General features: G+C 51.9%; 1 protein-coding gene across 2 annotated transcripts in view; it reads right to left on the bottom strand.

The window, feature by feature from the left end:
* OSBP (oxysterol binding protein) overlaps window positions 1-20,791 on the bottom strand; it is a 32,446-nt gene that overhangs the window by 2,386 nt on the left and 9,269 nt on the right. For both annotated transcript variants that reach the window (XM_075064997.1, XM_075064998.1), the window contains exons 2-11: window positions 10,364-10,572; window positions 6,734-6,984; window positions 5,651-5,849; window positions 4,977-5,079; window positions 4,606-4,660; window positions 4,055-4,186; window positions 3,602-3,847; window positions 3,253-3,373; window positions 1,180-1,283; window positions 796-891 (exon numbers count right to left, since the gene is read on the bottom strand). In XM_075064997.1, coding sequence (XP_074921098.1) covers window positions 796-891; window positions 1,180-1,283; window positions 3,253-3,373; window positions 3,602-3,847; window positions 4,055-4,186; window positions 4,606-4,660; window positions 4,977-5,079; window positions 5,651-5,849; window positions 6,734-6,984; window positions 10,364-10,572 — 1,516 coding nt within the window. The remainder of the gene's footprint in view (window positions 1-795; window positions 892-1,179; window positions 1,284-3,252; window positions 3,374-3,601; window positions 3,848-4,054; window positions 4,187-4,605; window positions 4,661-4,976; window positions 5,080-5,650; window positions 5,850-6,733; window positions 6,985-10,363; window positions 10,573-20,791) is intronic.

The raw sequence follows: 20,791 nt of genomic DNA on the forward strand, positions 1-20,791 counted from the left end.
GGGGGGGGGGGGGGGGGGGGAGTTGAATGGGTGCAGGGGTCCCAGGGGTCAGACAGGAAGGAGGAGGGGATTGTTTGGAGCAGTGGGGAGCAATCAGGGCAGGGGTTTCAGGAGCAGTCAGGGAGAAGAGGTGCTTGGATGGGGGCAGGGGTCCCATGGGGGCATTCGGGAATGAGAGGAAGGGTTGGATGGGGCGTCAGGGGACAGGAAGCGGGGAGGTTGTATGGGGCAGGAGTCCCGGGGGGGGAAGCATCAGGGGGCAAGAAGCAGTTTGCCCACCCCTGCTCTAGTGCCATTCCCAGTAACAAAGGAAGCAGCCAGCTGCAGGAACCAGAATTCACCATATTCCACCTCCCTCCTCCTCATTAACCCATCATTCCACTCAGGAGTTGACCAGATTCCTTGCCCCAGACCCACTGCTTCCTCCACAAATTCCCCAGAGCCCATCCACCCCCAGCCCTGTTATCTCAGCACTCCCATGATCCCAGAGCAACAGCAAGCTGGGATCGGAACTGAGCCCCAACACCAGGGCTGGCTGGCAGGTCACTCCCCAGAGGTGGCTGCCATGTCATACATCATGTGCTGTCTTCTCCCTCAGCTGCCATGGAGCAGCAACTTACACATGTCCTTTCCCATCCTTTCTCCCCCTCTGCCCTACAGCACCAGGCCCTTTTATTCTCTCCACTCCTCTATCCCCCAAGCCCCTGTACTGCACTGCCCTGGTGAGCACTGCACCCTGCTCAGGGGTGGGGAAGGAGACTCGGGATGAAGATGAGCCATGAGTCTCCTTCTTACCTTTCTGGCCACATCCCGGGAGAAGTAGCTGTAAGGAACAAACTTGAGATTGCACTTGTCGCCTGTCTTGTGATTGATGATTTCGATCTCGCCAGACTGTGGGGGGGAAAGGTTTGGGTTAGCTAGGCTCAGTGGCACTCACAATGCACTTTCCAAGCCCCCACCCCCATGGTAGTGATGAGGAAACTGAGCCATGGCTGTTGGGTGCCTAGCCCAAGTCACATGGCTGGGAATAGAAACCAGGGGTCCTGGCTCCCACTGCTGCTGTATGACCTGTTCCTGGTCGTGCTTGCCCCCTGGGCCACTGCAGGGCTGGGAACAGAACCCAGGAGTCCTGCCTCCTACAACTGCTCCGTGAACACACTCCCAAACCAGCCCGTTCACCTGGTCTATCCACAGCTTGCCCACTATGATGTTGTGTACTGTGGTGGTCACCTTCTTCCATGTGTAGTGATTACCGGAGGAGTGGAAGATGCAGTGGATGGTACCTAGAGATGGGGAGGTGGAAGTTGGAACAGCCGTTAGCAGACTTCCCCTCCGTGCTGGGACAGGACAAAACTCCACCCACCCAGGCCACAGAAGCACTAAATAATGAGGGAAGGGAATGGCCAGTCTAACCCCAATGGCTGCCTTACAACGCTGCAGACGACACACACCTGTGCCCATCCAGGCCTCCCACCCATCTCCAGGAGAGCCCCAACGCAACATGAATCCAACTTCACCCAGCCCAACACTTAACAGCAACCCAGTCTGCTTTTATCTGACAGTCACACGCGCCAAGCAATTAGGAAGTACTGAGCTGGCTGTACAGGGAGCTACCGGCTACTCCAGCTCCAGCCTCTCCCAGCAGGGGGTGCTGTAGGGAGCAGGGCAGGAGTGCTTGCTGTGAAGGGAGCTCCTGGCTACTCCAGCCCCAGCCCCTCCCAGCAGAGGGCGCTGTAGGGACCGAGGCAGGGGTAGGGTTGGGGCACACTGGATTTGAAGATGTCCCTGCAGGAGCCAGAACACTGCTGGGTTCATTCGTCTTCCAATCTCTTCGGAGGTGACCGACTGCGTTCACACAGTGGCACATCTTTATTTTGGTGGCTTCCGCCGGGTGTGTGTATTTGCCATTATGGTGAACTCAGTTTCTGGACAGACGCTCGTGCCATGTACCAATTCCAGGAAGGATGGGTCCCACAGCGTGTCCGATTTCTTGCACAAGGGGTACAAAAGAGCAAGACGCTCTCCAGCAAATACTGCAGATAGCTATTTCTCAACAGCTTATAAGCTTTCCAGACTTCCAATTGTACAACCAATTCCCCACCACTCTGGAGTTACCATCCAATTGACTAGAACTCCCTCAGACCCAGGATATTCACTGTTCCTTCCACTAGCAAAGAAACTCAGACAACGTGGCCTAGTGGATATGGCTGAGAGTCAGGGGACCTGGGTTCTACTCTCAGCCAATGTTCCCTCTAATTTTTTACGTCCATGTGCAGAATGAAGTTTGTTCTGTGCACCAATATGGAGGTGATATGTGGCAGGGATGGGGCTGAGGGGTTTGGAGCATGGGAGGGGGCTCAGGGCTGGGGCAGAGGGTTGGGGTGTGGGGAAGTGAGGGCTCTGGCTGGGGCAGCAGGCTCCAGAGTGGGGCCAGGGATGAGGGGTTCAGGGTGCAGGCTCAGGGCTGGGTTGCACGGGGGTGAGGGCTTGGCTGGTGGTGAGGCCAGGGATGAGGGGTTTGGGGTACAGGCTGCCCTGGGGCTGCAGCAGGGAGAGAGAGAGAGAGAGAGAGAGAGAGGACTCCCCCCAGCCTCTTGCTGCACCAGCTTGGGGCTGGGGGAGGGTCGCTTCTCCCTGGCCCAGCAGCTGCAGCAGGGCTGGGTGAGGGGTGCCTCTCCCCATCTGCACAGCCCTTTTATAGCCAGCTGCATAGCTTAGAGCAAACTTAGCTCCCAGCTGTGCCCCAGCCAGCTGGGTGACTTTGGACAAGTTATGTTCCCTCTCTGTAACTCAGTTTCCACTCTGTAAATAGGGGTCATGACCCTGATCTCTATGGCTGAAAAACTCTAGATCAGAGCTAGGGGTTATAAAAGTCACCTTAGCTGTGGCGCTGGGGTTGGCCTGCTGCAGTAGCACTTGCTTCGCGCTTTCCAAGCTCCCCACCAGCTCAGGCCATTTCCACTATAGAAACAGAGGCACAGCAGCAGGGTGGCTCACTCAAGATCACTCTGCAAGGCAGTGGCGGAGTGGGAATGGATCCCAGGAATCTGTCTCTTCAGTGCATGTTCCTGTGATGGGCTGGGGCAGTATCTTCACCGCACTCTACCATCCTCCTTCCTGGGCAGCTGACAACACTACAGGAGGGGCTGGAGACTCTAAGCTGGCATACAGGGTACAGCAAGGGGAGCAGAGATGGTAACCCTCACCCTGCCCTACTGCCTAGCAGTGGGGGTGCTGGTGGCCAGGACTCACCAAGGGGCATGATGGAGATGTATTTGCCACGAAACTTGCTGGTGATTTTGATCTCCTGGCGAAGCGTCCAGCCGTGCCTGGAGTGAGCATGGTGGGCGGCAGCGGGAGGGTGGTGGCTTACCTGGGAGAGATAAGGGAGAGGATGAGACAGTCACCAAGGGACCTGTGCCATCATTTGTCACTCCCAAGCCCAGCCCCTCATTTTCCCTAAGAGAGGGGTGTGGCGATCTGGGGTGGGATAGGCAGGGATGGCAGCGCTAGGAGCTTCAGCTGGAGGAGATCTCTAAGGAGCCCCCTCACAGATGGCAGGGCCGCCTGGTTTGTCCTCTAGGACAGAGGCAGTTCACACCTGCTCGCAGAGGGAGCGGTAGCCGTTTTCCTCCAGCCGGTCCAGCTCGAAGGTCTCCCCCAGGAGAGGGTTGAATGGCTTGCTGGTGCGGAAGACGGTGGTGGAATAAGAGGAGACGGTGAAGGCAGCCACGTAGCAGAGCTGCTCCAGGGAGCTCTCGCACTTGGCTGCTCGGTCCAACAGCTCATGGTACTCCAGGTCCTCGGTAAGGCGCTGCAGCATGGACAGAGGCTCGTTGAAGTTCACCTGGGAGTAGGAGAGAGGAGTCAGAGACAAGAGATGAGCCCAGGACCATGGGTGCTCAGGCAGCCCTGGCACTGGGAAGCCAACAACCTTAGATCAATGGGGCTCATCAACCTGCAACCCCATTTCCAGCTGTTCCTCAGAAATCTGGAGGTCACTCTCTTTCAAAGAGCTAGCCCCCGAGCACCCCCCGCAGGCTGGGGGACTCACCGGCATGGGGATCTTGGAGAGCTCCTTCCCAATGCAGTTCTTCATGATGCTCCACAAGTTGAGGCTGTAGTTCGGCTTGTTGGGAATCCGAGTTCTCTTCTCCTTTTTGGTGTCCTCCGGCTGATGTTTGTACTGAGGGCAAGACATGGGCAAGACCATGCTGGGATGACCAAGAGAAAGCCAGTGTGCAGACCTCTCAATCTCGACTCCCTCCTTCCATGTCCTTCTCTGTCTCCAGCCTCCCTCCACGCAGCTTCCTATGCCTGGGACACACTCCTTGACCCAGCCCACCAGATCTCCTCCCACTCCACTTCCAGAAGGCCTAGTTCTTCCCCACTTAGCTTTCATGCACTCCCATACCCACAGGCCTGCCTGTTTAGGCTAAGCTCGTCAGGCCCTTGGCTTCATGCCTGCTTAAAGCACCCAGCAAGCTCAAGTCACCAGTGCCAGGAACATTCCTTGGGATAGCTGCCCATGTCCCCAGACAGCCTCTCTCTCTTTGGGGACTTCCATCAGCAAAGAAACTGTGCCTGTCCCGGGCACAGAACTACCTGCTCATCAAGGCTGATGTCACTGCTGGCGCCGCTGATGTTGCTGCCGGTGCGTCTGCAGGAAGTAGAGAAAACAAAAGTCACATGTTGCACCCCTCAATGCCCTCCCTCCCCCAAGCCATAGAGGCTTTTCTCAGTCTGAGGCGCATTGGAGAGCAGAGGAATCATACAGGACATGGCAGGGAGGTGGATAGGCCCATACCATGCTGATAGCTACCCCTCTTCATCACAAGAACCTAGAGTATGGTGCTTACCAGCAGAATCAGATCTACATGATCATCCACAGGAGTACGCGTAGGGAAGGGGCATCCTCCCTGCTAGGCAGCGGAACAAGGAGAACGCTGCCCGAGACTCAGCCCGAGATCACTCACTTGTGGCCCATGCTCTCTGGCATGGTGATGATCTCCGGTGCATCGAAGAACTCATTATCGTCATCTTCATCACTCAGGTCTCCTTTCCCTGGGCAGCATTCATCTGTAAGAGGGAATGGTGGCAAGCTATACATAAGAGTCTTCAGTCACCATCTGCCTGGAGCCCAGCAGGAGGCATCATGGGAAGCAGGGCAGCAGTGCTGGCTGTGTGGGGAACTCCTGGCTATTCCAGTCCTAGCTTCTCCAAGCAGAGGGTGCTACAAGGAGCAGGGCATGAGTGCTGGCTATAGGAGAGTTCCTGGCTATTTGAGTCCAACCCTTCCCAGCAAGGGGAGCTGTATGGAGCAAGGAAGGAGTGTTGGCTGTCACAGAAGCTCCCAGCTATTCCAGCTGCAGCCTCTCCCACCAGACTAGAGTGCACTGTCGGGAGCAGGGAAGCAGTGCTGCCCTGGGGTGAGCTCCCAGCTACTTCAGTCCTGATCTCTTCCAATAGGAGCGCTTGCTGTAGCAGAAGCTCCTGGTTACTCCAGTCCCAGCCCCTCTCAGTAGGGGGAGCTCTAGAAGGGAATAGTGCATAACAATGGAGAGTGGAGGGAGAGCTCCTTGCATCACCCAGCAAGAGCAATTGCAGACTGCTGCAATGCAGCCTCGGGGAAGGAGCTCTGCCCTCTGACCTTTAGCAGAGCCCCCGCCTCGGGGGGCGCTGGCTGGCAGCACGGTGGCCCCTCGGAAGGCTCTCTCTAGATGATTGTGCTGCTTGGCCAGCTGCTCCAGGGTCTCCTCCAGTCTGATGCGCTGATCTCGCTCGTACTGAAGGGATTTCTGCCACTTCTTGCTGTGTGTCTGAGCCAGCATCAGGAAGTCTCGGCAGGCCTGCAAGGAAGAGCACAGGTCACTGCCACAGCTCTGCACTCCACCCTGCTCCAGGAGCGCTGTATTAGGCTTAGCGGGGTCTGTTCAGCATGCGTACGTAGTCTCCAGATGCCTCTTACTCCCACTAGGGGCAATGCTGCCCTCTTGTGGACAAACAAGAGCTGCAGGGGAATTTTCAAGCCACTGGCAGTGTCCCAGCCATCACCCCAGCTCAAGCATCCAGCAGCCACTCAGACAATAAGTCTTTTGGCCTGTCAAGACATCTTCCTTGTGAGCCCCTCTGTGCTGAGGTTCTGAGGACTAGAGGCAGCTCTGAGGCCAGTGACTCCTTGACAAGTGCACGGCAGTTTACAAAGCTGAGACAGCAAGCAGAGAAGTGGAGGGGGCTCCCAGCTGAAGGCTGTCAGCCCAATCTGAGTGAGCATAGAACCCCATTTCCCTCACAGCTCCAGCTCCCTTTTGGGGACCGGCACACACTGGGAACCTCCCCCACTCCCCGAGATACATCCTGTCATCAGGTTCCAAATCTCCCTCTGGCACCAGGGGGGTGACACCTCAACCCTCTATGGCCAGATGAGCGATCGCTGAACAACGCCTGCACAGGCCACAGAACAATCACTGTGCTGAGCTGGAGCCTGTAGGTTGCCTGTACTGACTTATAGGGACAATACATCTGCCCTCTGCTCCAGAGTTCGCCTTCATTGCGATAGTGATCAGGGCCTTATTGCGTCACACAGACACAGGCCACGGCTGCTTGCCCCACACAGCATATGATCTAGCATGCAGAGTTCCGCACAGATCCGAGAGGCCTCTCCAATCTGGAGCAGTGCATGCGGGGGCATGTAATCCCTGCAGCTCCACCCCCTGCTGCTGGCCACACTCACGTTGATCATGGCGTTGGAGGTGATGCGGAAGAGTGTGGCTCGCTCGTTGACCTGCTTGATCTTCTCGTTGCTCTCTGCGGGCAGCTTGAGGGTCTCCAGCTCACTGAGGGAGCGCTGCAGTGCCGTGCCATGCTTGGCAATCAGGTCGTTGCATGTGCTCAGGTCCTCCACTTTGCTGGACAGGGTCCGCAGTGTGTTCTGCAGCTCCGTCTTGTCCGTCTGTGACACAGACTCTTCATTATCCGACTCATCTGGGGGGTGCGAGGGGTATCAAGGACAAGCCAAGTCACATCCAGCCCGGAAGGGATGCTCAGCACCAATCGACCACGTGTGTTACCAAACCCTTCCGAGACCCAGAGGTGGCTCTAGGTATTTTGCCGTCCCAGGCACGGCAGGCAGGCTGCCTTCGGCGGCTTGCCTGTGGGAGGTCCCTGGTCCCCCGGATTCAGTGGCACGCCTGCGGGAGGTCCACCGAAGTCGCGGGACCAGCAGACCCTCCGCAGGCATGCCGCCAAAGGCAACCTGCCTGCCGCCCTTGCGGCAACCGGCAGAGCACCCCCCGCGGCTTGCCGCCCCAAGCACGCACTTGGCGTGCTGGTGGCTGGAGCCGCTTCTGCTGAGATCAAACCCTTCCCTGCTCCTCAGACACTGTCAGCACTTCCTACATTCTGTCTCCACAAAGTGATGGTAGTGGATTGGACAGCTCAGGGGAAATGGTGCCTCATCCTATCCAATCCAGCTGGAGGTCAGTAATGATTGACAGCAGCTGTCATCCAATGGCTGCTCAGGTTGGAATTGTGCCACCCAACCCCTGACTGGGGTCAGCAGTGGGACTGACCTAGGAGCTCTGGTTCTCAAAACATAAGCCACTCCTGCCTGGACTAAAAGAGCCAGCTCTGATAGCCACGGCTCCATCTGTGGCCTGGCCAGCACCAGTGGGCACAGAGTGGCTGTGGGTTACAGAACCACTGCTAGTGACCCGTGCTGGCAGCTGGGCTCCCGCACTGCAATCTACATAAGCCACATCACAAAACTCCAGCTAGTGCTCAAGGGAGCAGCCCAATCGCTTGGCAAGAATTATTACACCTATGCTCCGTGCCAGCTACCAATGTGTCTCAGTTCCTGATTCTACCCTTGGAGTGGACTGGGCACTGCCTTTTCCACCCAGGTGACATCTCAGCAGCTGAAGTGCTGGAGCCCTGGTTGAACTGTTAGGGCAGAGCTTTAGCAGACAGGGGCTCTTGAGCTTTCTTCCTTGTCCGAACAGCCTATGTCTGCTGACCCCAGGCAGCTGAGAAGGAGCGTGGATTGGAATTAAAGAGGGAGGGCATTTTTAGTCCAGAGAAACTATTTATTGCACCTCCCTCTCTTTCAAAACCGAATCTGAAATGGATTATTCTAAAGCCAGGATAAAATTAAATGGGCAGGGCTGTTCACTGCATAAGCGGCTCCAAGAAGTCTATGCGAAGACACTATCAGAACAGATCAAGCCAGGAAATCTTGAGAGAAAGCTCTGATCTGACCATGTGGCTGGGAGTCCTGGCATGCGAGGTGTGTGTTCAACAGCAAGAGAGCCAACACTATGGTAAATATTAGAACTCAAGAATACCAGAGCCCCAAATCCTGGAATTCACAGATAGAGAAGGCAGAGATAATGTTAAGTCCCGATTACTGTCAGAGTCAATAAACACCTGACAGCTGATCTTTTAGTGGTCTACGTTGTCCTGAAAAAAAAAACAAACCCAAAAAACCTGAGATCCAGAAATCCCAAGCAGGCCAACACAGAGCTACCTTAAATTTTATTGGGGTCACTCCCAAAGGCATCACTCAGGAGTGACACCTCATTGTCCTAGCAGCTGTACATACTGTCCCAACCAGATATAGCTAATCACTTGCTATGTCCATACAGGCTAATCTGGAAAAGGTCTAGAGCAGGGGTGGCCAACCTGAGCCTGAGAAGGAGCCAGAGTTTAGTAACATACATTGCCAAAGAGCCCCAGTAATGTCAGCAGCCCATAGCAGCTCCCCGCCCCCCTCCCCCGCCTCGAGCTCCCAGCACCTCCCGCCCACTGGCAGCTCCATTGATCAGTACCAGCACCTCCCCTTCCCCCCTCCCATCAGCTGTTGCATGGCATGGTGTGCAGGAGACTGGGGGGGAGGAGCAAGGGCAAGGCAGGCTAAGGGGAGGGGGCAGGGCCTGTGGCAGAGCCAGGGGTTGAGCAGTGAGCACCTCCCAGACACATTGGAAAGTTGGTGCCTATACAAGGAGCCGCATACTAACTTCTGAAGAGCCACATGTAGCTCCAGAACCACACATTGGCCACATCAGGTCTAGAAAAATTGGGATAGTCTCCCCCGTCTCAAAACTGCAAGAAACCTTTCATTTTCCAGACCTGTTCCATCATTTGTTCTATATTACATGGTGCAAAAGTGACAGCTGCTGTTCAAGCAACGGTTAGAAGAGACCTGGCATTTTTGTATTAAAGGAGGTAACAGCTGACACTATTAGAGAGGTTCAGAGATCATCAGGGAATTCTCACATTGGACCTGAAGTACTGCTGACTGAAAAATGCAGATCTCACTCCCAACAATAAAGCTAGAAAACCAGTATGCTTGGTGCTAATGTCTATTTCTAAGCAGAAAGGCGAAGAACTCAGATTGTCAAACACAAAATTCAGTCACTGGGGATGGCCGGACACCTTCCAATGGCACTGATTTCATTTTCCTGAACATTCCAAACGCAGCTGCCTGAGTGTGGAGAGATCTTTATGCGTATTCATGCCACAGCCTCAGACAGCACGAGGCGGTAGCTGAGCCACAGTCAGACCCCCGTGTTCCCATAGGAAATAAAATTCAGTGGAGCTAAACACATCAGTCCAGGGGGAAGAATGGCCTCAAAAGCCTCTTGCTGCAGAACACAGCAGCTTAGATGTGAGATTGGGAGCCAGGCAGATTTGTGACACAGACAAACAGGGAGTAGTTTTGGAGCTACATATCTACCAGAGACTGAACAGCCTACTGGGTAAAGCAGAGTCCATCTGCCCTTTATACTAAAGCAAGCTGGAAGGCAACAAGCCCCCAGGCCATGTGTTGCCATGGGGCATTGAGTATGCAGTTCAACAGGCCCTGAGAATCATAGGCTTGGTGCCAGGCAAGGCTGGAGATGTGTGGTCCTTGCCCCGAGGAGCTGAGACTCTAAATAGGATGGAAGGAAACATGCCAGGAATCCCAACTGGGCGAAGAGTAAAACTTTATTGATCCCCAGGCTACATGTCACATCTCTAAAATGAAAAGGTGATTGGTATCTTGGGGTGAAGCATGTGGTGCTGCTTTCAGGTGCGAGATTCTAATCACCTGCAGCTCTCAAGAGAGCTCTGAGCAGGGAGCCACAGGAGTGGAGAGATACAATTACTTAGGGGGTTCAGATCCCCCCTCCTGACACACAGCACTCCACCCTGGGACCCCAAGCCCCATCTAGGTGAGCACTCCCAGCCTTGAGAGGAAGAAAATTCAGTCTTTATGTTCACTCATTCCTAGTTTCCCCTGTGTCCTCTGTACTGCACCACCACTGGGTCCCTCCCTTCTCTTCCATGGAGCTCCCTCGGCAAAGCTGTGCATGGCACCCCTTACCCGATTCAGCAAGCATCTTGACAGCCCTGGCCTTGGCCAGCTCCAGGGCTGTGACCCAGCGCTGCCGCTCCACCTCCGAGCTGGCCTTCAAGTGGTAGGTCTGTGCCCCACCATTGGAGATGATGAAGTTGCAGGAGTCCTCCACAGTGATGTTGGCTGTGGCTAGGTTAATGGTCCCACGACAGGTGTGACGCATCTCCGCTTTTGATCTGCAATTATGGTGGAGAAGGGTGGGGAACAAAGGAAAACAATGAGTAACCCAAGTCAACACTGAGAGGGGCATCACAGAACCAGATTGCTGCCATGTAAAATTAAGATGGTCATAGAGGAGTTTTTAAACTAAGGGCTCGGGGAAAGCCGACAGGTGTGCTGGTGGGGGTGTGGTTCTATATGTGAAAGAAAGCATAGACTGAAATATAGTAAAAATCCTAAATGAATCAAACTGTACTATAGAATCTCTATGGATAGAAATTCCACGTTTGACTAATCAGAGTCTAGCAGTAGGAATAAACTACTGACCATCTGACCAGGATGGTGACAGTGCTTGTGAAATGCTCAGGGAAATTAGAGAGGCTGCAAAAAAAAAAAAAAAAAAAAAAACACGCAGAAAACCCAATAATAATGGGGGATTTCAACTATCCCTGTATTGACTGGGAACATGTCACCCCAGGATGGGATGCAGAGATAAAATTTCTAAACACTGTAAATGACTGCTTCTTGGAGCAGCTAGCCCTGGAACCCACAGGGGTGGGGTGGTGGTGGTGGGAAGGCAATTCTTGATTTAGTTCTAAATGGAGCACGGGATCTGGTTCAAGAGGTGAACATAGCTGAACCACTAGGTAATAGCAACATGGCACAATTAAATTTAACCTCCGTGTAGGGGGAAAAAAATACCAAAAAAGACAAACCATCGTAGCATTTCACTTCAAAAAGAGAAGTGCACAAAAATAAGGAAGATAGTTAAATGGGTATTAAATGGAACAGTCACAAGAGTGAAATGCCTGCATACTACATGGAACTTCTTAAAAACACCATAATAGAGGCTCAAACTATATGTATACCCCAAACAATAGAAACAGTGAGAGGATCAAACAAAAAAAATGCCATCTTGGCTAAACAGTAAAAGAGTCAGAGACAAAAAGACACAATTTAGAAATTGGAAGTCAAATCTCTCTGAGGAAAAACAGGAAGGAACAATCTCTGGCAAGTCCAGTGTAAAAGTATAATTAGACAGGCTAAACAAAGAATTTGAAGAACAATTAGCAGAAGATTCAAAAACTAACAGCAACTTTTTTTTAAAGTACATCAGAAGCAGGAATCCTGTCAATCTCTCGGGCCACTGGATGATGGAGGTGCTAAAGAACCACTCAAAGACGACAAGGCTGTTGCAGAGAAGCTAAATGAATAATTTGCATCAGTCTTCCCTGGAGAGTACGTGGAGGAGATTCCCACACCTAAACCATAACTGTGGTATGTAACTTAAATCACTTCAATCAACCTCTGTTCCAGATGACTGAAAGATAGCTAATATAATACTGATTTTTAAAAACCTTCAGAAGCAGTCCTGGCAATTATAGGCCACCAAGCCCAAACTTCAGTACCAGGCAAATTTGTTGAAACTATAGTAAAGAACAAAATTATTAGACACATAGACGAACACAATATGTTGGGGAAGAATCAACATGGCTTTTGTAAAGGAAATCATGCCTCACCAATCTATTAAACTTCTTTGATGGGGGTCAAACATGCGAATAGGGGTGATCTGGTGGATACAGTGCATTTGGATTTTCACAAAGTCATTGACAAGGTCCCTCGCCAAAGACTCCTAAGCAAACCAAGCAGTCATGAGATAAAAGGGAAGGTCCTCTCATGGATCAGTAACTGGTTAAAAGATAGGAAACAAAGGGTAGGAATAAATCATCAGTTTTCACACTAGAGAGAGGGAAACAGTGGGTTCTCCCAGGGATTTGTACTGGGACCAGAACTGTTCAACATATTCATAAATGATCTGGGGAAAAAAGGGTAAACAGTGAGGTGGCAAAGTTTGCAGACAATAACAAATTATTCAAGATGGTTAAATACAAAGTTGACTGTGAAGAGTTACAAAGGGATCTCACAAAACTGGGCAGGTGGATAACAAAATGGCAAATGAATTTCAATGTAGGTAAAATCAAATTAATGCACACTGGAAAATATAATTCCAACTATGCATACAAAACAATGGGGTCTAGATTAGCTGTTCCCACTTTAAAAAAAGAGATCTTGGAGTTATTGTGGGTGTTCTCTGAAGCCATCTACTCAATGTGCACCAGCAGTCAAAAAAGCTAACAATTTTAGGAACCATTAGGAAAGGGCTGGATAGCAAGACAGAAAATACTATGGATTTATATAGTGACATTAGGATATGTCAACGCCTTGAATAAAGCGTGCAGGTCTGGTCGCCTCTTCTCAAAAAAGATAGATGAGAATTGGAAAAAGTACAGAGAAGGGCAACAAAAATGACTAAGGATCTGGAACAACTTCCATATGAGGAGAAATTAAAAAGACACGGGCTGTTCAGCTTGGGAAAGAGATGATTAAGAGGAGAGATGATAGAGGTCTATAAAATCATGAATAGTGTGGAGAAAGCGAATAAGGAAGTATTATTTATTCCTTCACATAACTCAACAACCGGGGTCACCCAATGAAATAAATAGGCAGCAGATTTAAAACAAACAAAAGGAAGTACTTCTTCACACAACGCACAGTCAACCTGTGGAACTCTTTGCCAAGGGACGTTGTGATGGCCAAAAGTATAACTTGGTTCAAGAAGAATTAGAGAAGTTCCTGGAGGATAGGTCCACCAATGGCTACTAGCTGAGATAGTCAAGGACACAACCCCGTGGTGTGGGTGTCTCAAGCCTCTGACTGCCAGCAGCTGGGACTGTATGGTTCACTTGATAATTGCACTGTTCTGTTCATCCCATCTGAAGCATCTGGTGCCAGCCACTAGTGGCAGACAGGATAGTGGTCTAGCTGGATCATTGGTCTAACCCAATATAGCTGTTCTTATGGCATGGCATCATCTCAGCATCTCCCTGTTCCCCCAGCATCCCATCCTCTTTTCTAGACAGAACTCTGGAATCAGCCAGAGGGGTGGTTGTGGAGTGCCGGGCACCCCATATACTGGCTGTTTATTCTGATTTGAGCTGCTTGCTATGTGGACATTATTAGCCAGATCTCTTCCTTGCCAGCTTTCACTAGCATATGGCAAGCTGTAGAGGCATTTCTCTCCGCCTCTCATGCCACCTCGCACATTGGCAGTGGCTCCCAGTTTGTTCTATTAATGGGTCAGGCCAATCCCCTTTTAAGGGTCTGGGTGGGGAGGCTTTTCTATGCTCATGTGATCTCTAGACTGGCAGGCATTTCTATTAATAGGGCAACATCTTGAACTTCATAGAACTGGATGGTAATTTAGCCCAGCCAGCCGCACACTAGGCAGGCCAGATGGCTGGGGATTTTATGTTCGCTGCTGGGACTTGGCCAGACTGGCGAGCTTTTGGGGGTGTTAACCCCCAGGTGGATGTGGCTCCACAGAGTTCACACTGACAGCCTTTGCTCCCAAAGTAAATATTAACCAAGCGGACTAGTGAATTTCCTGGCTAGCCACGTCACACTCTGCTGTCAACGTGCCCAGTAATGCACGGAGCGGAGCACACACAGAACACCCACCACCCAGCAGGAAATTCCAGAGCTGGTCAGGAGAGATGTCCCTGCTAGATTCTGTCCTTTAATCTCACTTATTGGGCAATAGTGATGGGAAGAGAAAGGCCCCCAAATAGCCATGGCTGAATTAGCATGGCTGGAAGGGTGGGTCCTCTCTTGCTGCCCCTTAAGGTCAAGGGGTCTCTCCCCCCACCCCCACACACAGATACGCTGAGCCAGCAGGGGACATCACTTTTGGCAAGTACACACAGCCTCCCTGCCCTGACAGTCAGGTGAGCTCTTCACCAGCCAGTCTAGTTATTCAGGCTGCAACCTTTCCCTCCCCCACCCCAGCTCAGCATGAGTTCGAAGTTCCCACTGTATCGCTGTGGTACAAAGCAGGGCCATCTCCCTGTCTGCATAACCAAACACCTAGGCAGCCAAGGGCTGGCGCACACCCACACCTTCCCCTGGCTTTGGCAGCTTGGGGCTGGCATACCAAGGAAGCTGCTGTACGTCACCCTCTTGGAGAGGGGCAAGAAGACAACATGGGGGTGAGATGCTTTATGTCAGGGGCTGCCACTTTTCCTGACTACTCCCTAAACCCTGGAAGTCTTTGCTGGAGAGTATCAGACAAGGAGGCTGGGGGAGGGGAACTATGCATTCTCCCCTCCCACACTCCCAGCCGTGTAACATGAGCTTGTGTTGCCAGCTATTCTTACCCTCCAGGCTCTTGTTACTCCATGAATAATACAGGGCTAGCTAAAGGAGAACAGCTAACAAGCAGCCGCCCCACCCCGGGTTCAGCCAGGCTGGGCGTCCTTCCTCTGCGTTGTCACTTCAAACAGTTTATAATCAAGATGCCTGCCTGACAGCTCCTGAAACATTTGTCTGGGACTTTTCTGAGATGCCACAGGCCTGGCATCAAGGGTGGGAAGGAAAGTCACCACCTTCTGCAGATTTACGCTTTCATTTATTTATGAAATGAAGTTTCTAGCCCTTAAGGTTGGGAAGAAAATCCTCCCAACGTGACCAAATGCAGGGTTGCCTTCCTGAGGTTGCAGCTTCTCTGCTCAGGAAAGCCATCAGCATCAGCAGAGTGACATTAACAAGACGCTGGTCAGTTTCATAGCTGCCATTTCCAGCCCTCTGGAACACAGTGAGGGTCTCAAGAATCTCGCTCAGCTACTTGCACTTACACACCATCTGAGCACCTCACAATCTAACATCCCCACTACACCCCGGGGAAGCTGGGCAGTGCCACTGTGACATCTGTAAAATAGGGACACACACAGATTACGTGACTTGCTCCAGGTCACATAGGAAGCCTGTGGTAGACCCAGGATTTGAACCTACATCTCTCAAGTGTCAGGCTAGTACTCTGACCACTGAACTATCCTTCTCCCTTATGCTGCTGCTGGGAAAAGATATGAGCAGAAGCCAGGCCCTGTGGCAGGCACTCAGGAGGATCCAATGCAGTAAAGCAGCAGACTGGTCCACACCTAAATATTACATAGATCTAGCTATGTCACTCAGTGCTGTGAAGTTTCATTCTGAGTGCTGTAGTTAGGTCGCCCTAACCTTCTGTGGTAGATGCAGCTAGGCTAATAGAAGAATTCTTCCATGGACCTAGCAGCCACCTCTAGGGAATGTGAATTACCTACTTCAAAGGAAACCCCCCCCGTCTATAGTCCAGTGCTACAGCAGTAGGGTGGCCATATTTCTTAAAGTAAAAACACGACAGCCAGGGCTCGCCAGAACTGCCCCCACTCTTCTCTCATGCACAGGACTCACCCAAGCGGTCCCCAGTCCCCCTCCCCAGAGCTGCCCTCCCCACGCCACCAGGGGCTGACCTGCCAAGCCCTGTGCCGCCAGCTGCCGGGCTGAGCTCAGTGCCACCTGCAGCTGGGGCTGACCTGCTGAGCTCTGCGCAGCCTGGGAGGTCAGCTCTGAAGGCAGCGCTGCCCACCAGCAGCAAGTTTCTCCACTGCTGCTGGCGGGTTACAGTGCCTTCAGCTGACCCCCGGGCAGCAGCTGCCACTCTCCGTTCTGCCTTGCAGCTGGGACAAATGCCCAGTGTTGGTGAAAAAGTAGGGACGGCTGGGACAGAGTTGGAAAAGGGGACTGCCCTGGCCAAAATGGAACATATGGTCACTCTATACAGTGGGGTAGCTACAGCTGCAAAGCCCCCTCTACAGTACAGTGCTACAGTGGGATAGCCACAGCGGGATAGCCACAGCTGGAGCATGTGTAGTGTACTCATAGCCCCATACACCCACACTCACAGCAGCTAAGAGGCTGGGGTAGGGGCAGTTTTACATTCGCTGAGAGCCCAACAGTCAGGAGATGGCAGAAAAAAATCCTTCGCCTTCCCAGGTGGAAGAGGGGCAGAGGTGGGGCTTCAAGCTTGTCAGACATCTACTTGCCAGGGGCAGATATGAAGGAGCCCCCATCAAGCATGGGGGTGGGGCTGGGCTTGGCAGGAGGAACCATCCCCTCCCTCTCTCTCCAATCTTCAATCCAGGCCTCTGGTAAAGCTTTTAACCTTCGTGCAGGCTCTGGGGCTCAGATGTCAGCTACAGAGTGTGCAAAATAGTTTTGCTCTACCTGCAGATATTTACCATGCAGATGGGAATGAAATTACTTCCTGGCTGCCCAACACTAAGCACGCAAAGCCCGGTCAAATGGGAGATGTCCAGCGAACCCTGAGGTGCTACAAGCAGTAATGACTCAAGGCCCCAGTGGGGTGGTGGATACCAGGCTGCATATGGTGCTGATGTAAGCAGCCCTAGTGATTAAAATCTTATCACACTCCCCACCCCAACCTGGGCATGTTGGCCAATTCCAATTCACAGGATTGGGTAAAGTGATGCCTGAATCCAGTCTAAACACCACTTTGAGATCCTTCAGGACAGATGGGGCTGGAGAAAGATTTCAGTGGATTTTTACAGAAGGTTCTAACGTGCTCACCCTGGTAGAAGAGAGCAGTCCTTATTTCCACCCCAGCACCTTGGAGGGCCCAGGGCACAGAATCCCTCCATCACACACAGTGGCACTTTGGTACCCACAATCAGCCAGACTGAGCTGCACTGTTACACAAGGAGCAGGCTAGAGCTGCCTCAGAGCTCCAACACTCCTGCACTGTCCAAACCTCAGATGGGGCAGGACGTGCACATGGTCCCTCTGGCTGTGTGGGCGATGCCCTTGATGCCCCACTCACCCAAACTAGGGAGGACAGAAAGGTTGCTTTCCACATCCCTGCTGGTGCAAGTCACTGCAGGGCTGTACTGACGACACATCCCCTGAGCTTACACCTCACTGATCCATGCACTTGGAACAATAAATGTTTTGTTAAAGCTCAGATTAGTCCCTGTAGGAGGAAGGAACCCAGGAGACACGTTATGGATCGACCGCTATTCAGGGGGCTGCTGCGTGTAGCCTGTGATTCTGGGTAGAGTGTTAACCAAGGGCATGCAAGGCAATGTATGATGGGCTGCAAGGGGCCTAAATTAGGGTTAGCAGCTGCCAGTTCTACATATAGGTCACTAGCTCAGTGTGTGTGTAACTCAGTTTAGGTAAGGAAACACGGTGCCATCTCCCAGTTTGGGGAAGGGCAATTAAGGGCAAGCAGCAGGAGGGTTTGCCAGCAGCTCATGCCCCAAAACTGAGCCGAACAAGGGAACGTGAATGATGTCTGCTCAATGCTCTATCTGCTAAACAGAGGAGCGGTGCTGAGCAAGTGCTGAGACTCAGACAGTTGGCCTCCTGCCCCTGCAGTTTCCTGATGAGCCCCAGCCACCAACCAAAAGAACAAAGGAGTCCCCCTCCTGCTACTTTACCAAATTCTTGGGGCTCTGCTCAGCCAGCTGGGCCTCAGAGGGAATATCAGGAAGAGACGGCCTCAGTACATAGGGGTTATTAGTGAGTGAGAGAGGGGAGAGTTCAGATGGGGCATCTGTAGCAGCATTGTTCCAAAGAAGGGATAACATGAGGGAATATCTCTGCTAAGTGAGGGGAAATTCTGCCCCTGCCAGTAGCTCAGTGAGGAGGAGGGGGGTGACTCCGAGCAAGAGGGCACCCCAGTCTCTGAAATAACTAAGGAACCTTTTGTTCAGCAAGCCCAGTTAGGGTGAGCGAGTAGGGCAGCCCCATACTCAGTGGCCCTGGCTGGGGGTGGCAGAGGATGGGGAGACGGGAGATCTTTATCCAGCAAGAGTTTGGGCAGGGGTATCTCTGCCTAAGAATCCCAGCACTCTCCATGCTCATTGCTTTTCATGGAAAAGAATGTCCCCAGGACAAAAGACATCTCTCTTGCTGGGGGTATCTTTAGCAGCTGAGGAGCCCAGAGCGGTCTCTCCCTGGGACAGGGCTGAGCCAGTTATCCAGCCATTTGATCAGTAGATCTCAAAGTGCTTTACAAAGGTGGTCAGTATCATTACCCACATTTTACTGATGGAGGAAACAGATGGGAAGTGATTTGCCCAAGGTGGCCCAGCAGAGCTGGGTATAGAACCTAGGTCTCATGAGTCCCAGTCCAGTGCTTTATTCACTAAGCAACACTGCTCTGCTTGTAGCTGGAATAGCTCAGCAACCTGTTACTCTGGGTTTGGATGGGAGAGGGTGGCAGTCCCAGGGAATTATTGGAGTGATAATTGGTCCTGGTCGCACCCATATCTATAACAGACCAGCAGCCCATTGTGCTGGGTGGAGATACGGAAGGGTTTGCCTCTCCCTTGGGGGGGGGGGGGGGGGGAGGAAAGGGGGCAAGGGAGGGACTTCCCATATCCAAATACCTTTAGTAGATGAGGAGTCTCCTACTCTGCTTGCTCCTGTGTTTGTAAAGCTAAGGAACCCACTGGTCTGGATGGGTCTCTCCTTCCACAGATGCTCAGGAGGTAGGGTCACGGTATCTCTATTAGCTAAAACTATGTGCCTAGAAGAGGGGATGGGAGTAGATCTTCCCCACAGGAGCCTCAGTAAGGTTTTCCAGTGCCAGTGTTAGCTGAAAAGCCCGTAGCTACCAAGGAATGGGGGTGGGATGGAATCTCCTGGAAGAGGATCTATTTTCTGGAATTTGTAACAAGGATAGAAGGGGGTTTCAGGTTAGGTATCCCAGTAACTGATGAGCCCACTGCTCTGGTGAGTAAGAATAGGAACAGTCGGACTGCATCAGGTCCAAGGTCCAACTAGTCCCATACTCTGTCTCAGCCAGTGGCTTAGCACACAGTAAGATGTAGAACGCTGCATGGCAGGAGAGGAATAATCTGTCTCTTACTTTAGGCCTCTTTTCATCCTAATAAATTTCAGGTTTAAGCCAATCTTTAATATCCCTTCCAAAAAATCTTTAATTAATCTGGATGTTCTTAACCTCCTTACAGCTGTCCAATCTCTTTTTGAATTTTGCTAAAGTCTGAACCTCGATGATTCATGTGGCAGTGAGTTCCACAGGCTAATATCACACTGGTGCAAAAAGTATTGCCTTTGAATGTCCCTTGGTCTAGTTAAGGAGACAGGGAGAGCAGAAGTTCTTAAATCTCCCTTTCTCAAAACCAGTCATCATTTATAGACTTTTACCATGACCCTTCTCATTCATCACCTTCTAAGAGTAGCAATCCCAGTCTTTTTAATCTCTCTGCCTGGGAGAGTTATCCAGGCCTTTGATCATTTTCATCACCTTTCTCTGAACTCCCTCTAGTTCTGCTATTCTCTCTCTCTAAGGGGTCTTGGTGCACAGGAAGATCCCTGATATTTACAACAACCATGGAACCTGTTGCTTTTTGGGAAACCACTCTCCGTAGGGGTGGCCACTAGCGACTGCAACTGAGGAGCTCATTGCAAAGGTGGTGGGGGGGACATGACTGGTGCTCTTCCTAAGGGAAGTTACCTGTAGCAGTTGAGAAGCCCACTGTTCAGGGCATAAGCAAGGGGGTTCTCTCTTTTCCCTAGGGGTTCTGAATCTTCATTACATGGAGGCAGGGACCCTGCTACCTGAAGGAGCCTGTTAGTCTACATACTTATCTGGCCCATCTTCACCAAACCCTTGCAAGGCAGGGAAATATTATTTGCAGTTTACAGATGAGGCACAGAACATTTGGCTTCCCAAGGTCACACACGGAGTCTGTAGCACGGCAGGGAATTGAATGACCCAATCCAGTCCTTTAACTACAAGAACATCCTTCCTTGTGAGAGGCAGAAGGAGAGTAATCCACTATCTGAGTTAATGTATAAACCTTTTAATGCAAGGACAGGAGCTGAGCCCCCCAGTGCTGCTTTGGGAGAATGTGAAATGGGCTCTTCCCAGCAGGCTCTAAACAGGAAAGGGGTTACAGAGCAAGAATTACAGTACTCAAGGGACCCATTGCTCTGGGTGGGAAAAGGACCCTCTTGTTGGGACATCTCAGGCCAGAGATGTGTCAGTGTGAGGGAAAGGATGGATCTATAATAGTTGCAGAGCTAAATCACTCACCCTAGGGTGGGGTCTCAATGGGAGGCAGTCCCCAGCACAGTGGGTCCAGACCTGTAGTAGCTTGGGAGGGGGCATGACATAGTGGGGAGAAGGCTGTCTTGGCAGAAGGGAAAGAGGGACTTCCTTGAAGCAGTTTTATGATCCCACTACTCTAGGAGGAAGGGTCTCACCATAGCTCAGGGGTTGGGATCTACCACGGGGGTGGGGCAACACACAATAGGCTCTATTTCCCAGTGGGATTAGGAGGTCAGCACCCACTGCTCTAGGAGAAGTCAGCC

Source organism: Chelonoidis abingdonii, chromosome 4 (genome assembly GCF_003597395.2).
Source record: "Chelonoidis abingdonii isolate Lonesome George chromosome 4, CheloAbing_2.0, whole genome shotgun sequence".
Classification (NCBI taxonomy): domain Eukaryota; kingdom Metazoa; phylum Chordata; order Testudines; family Testudinidae; genus Chelonoidis; species Chelonoidis abingdonii.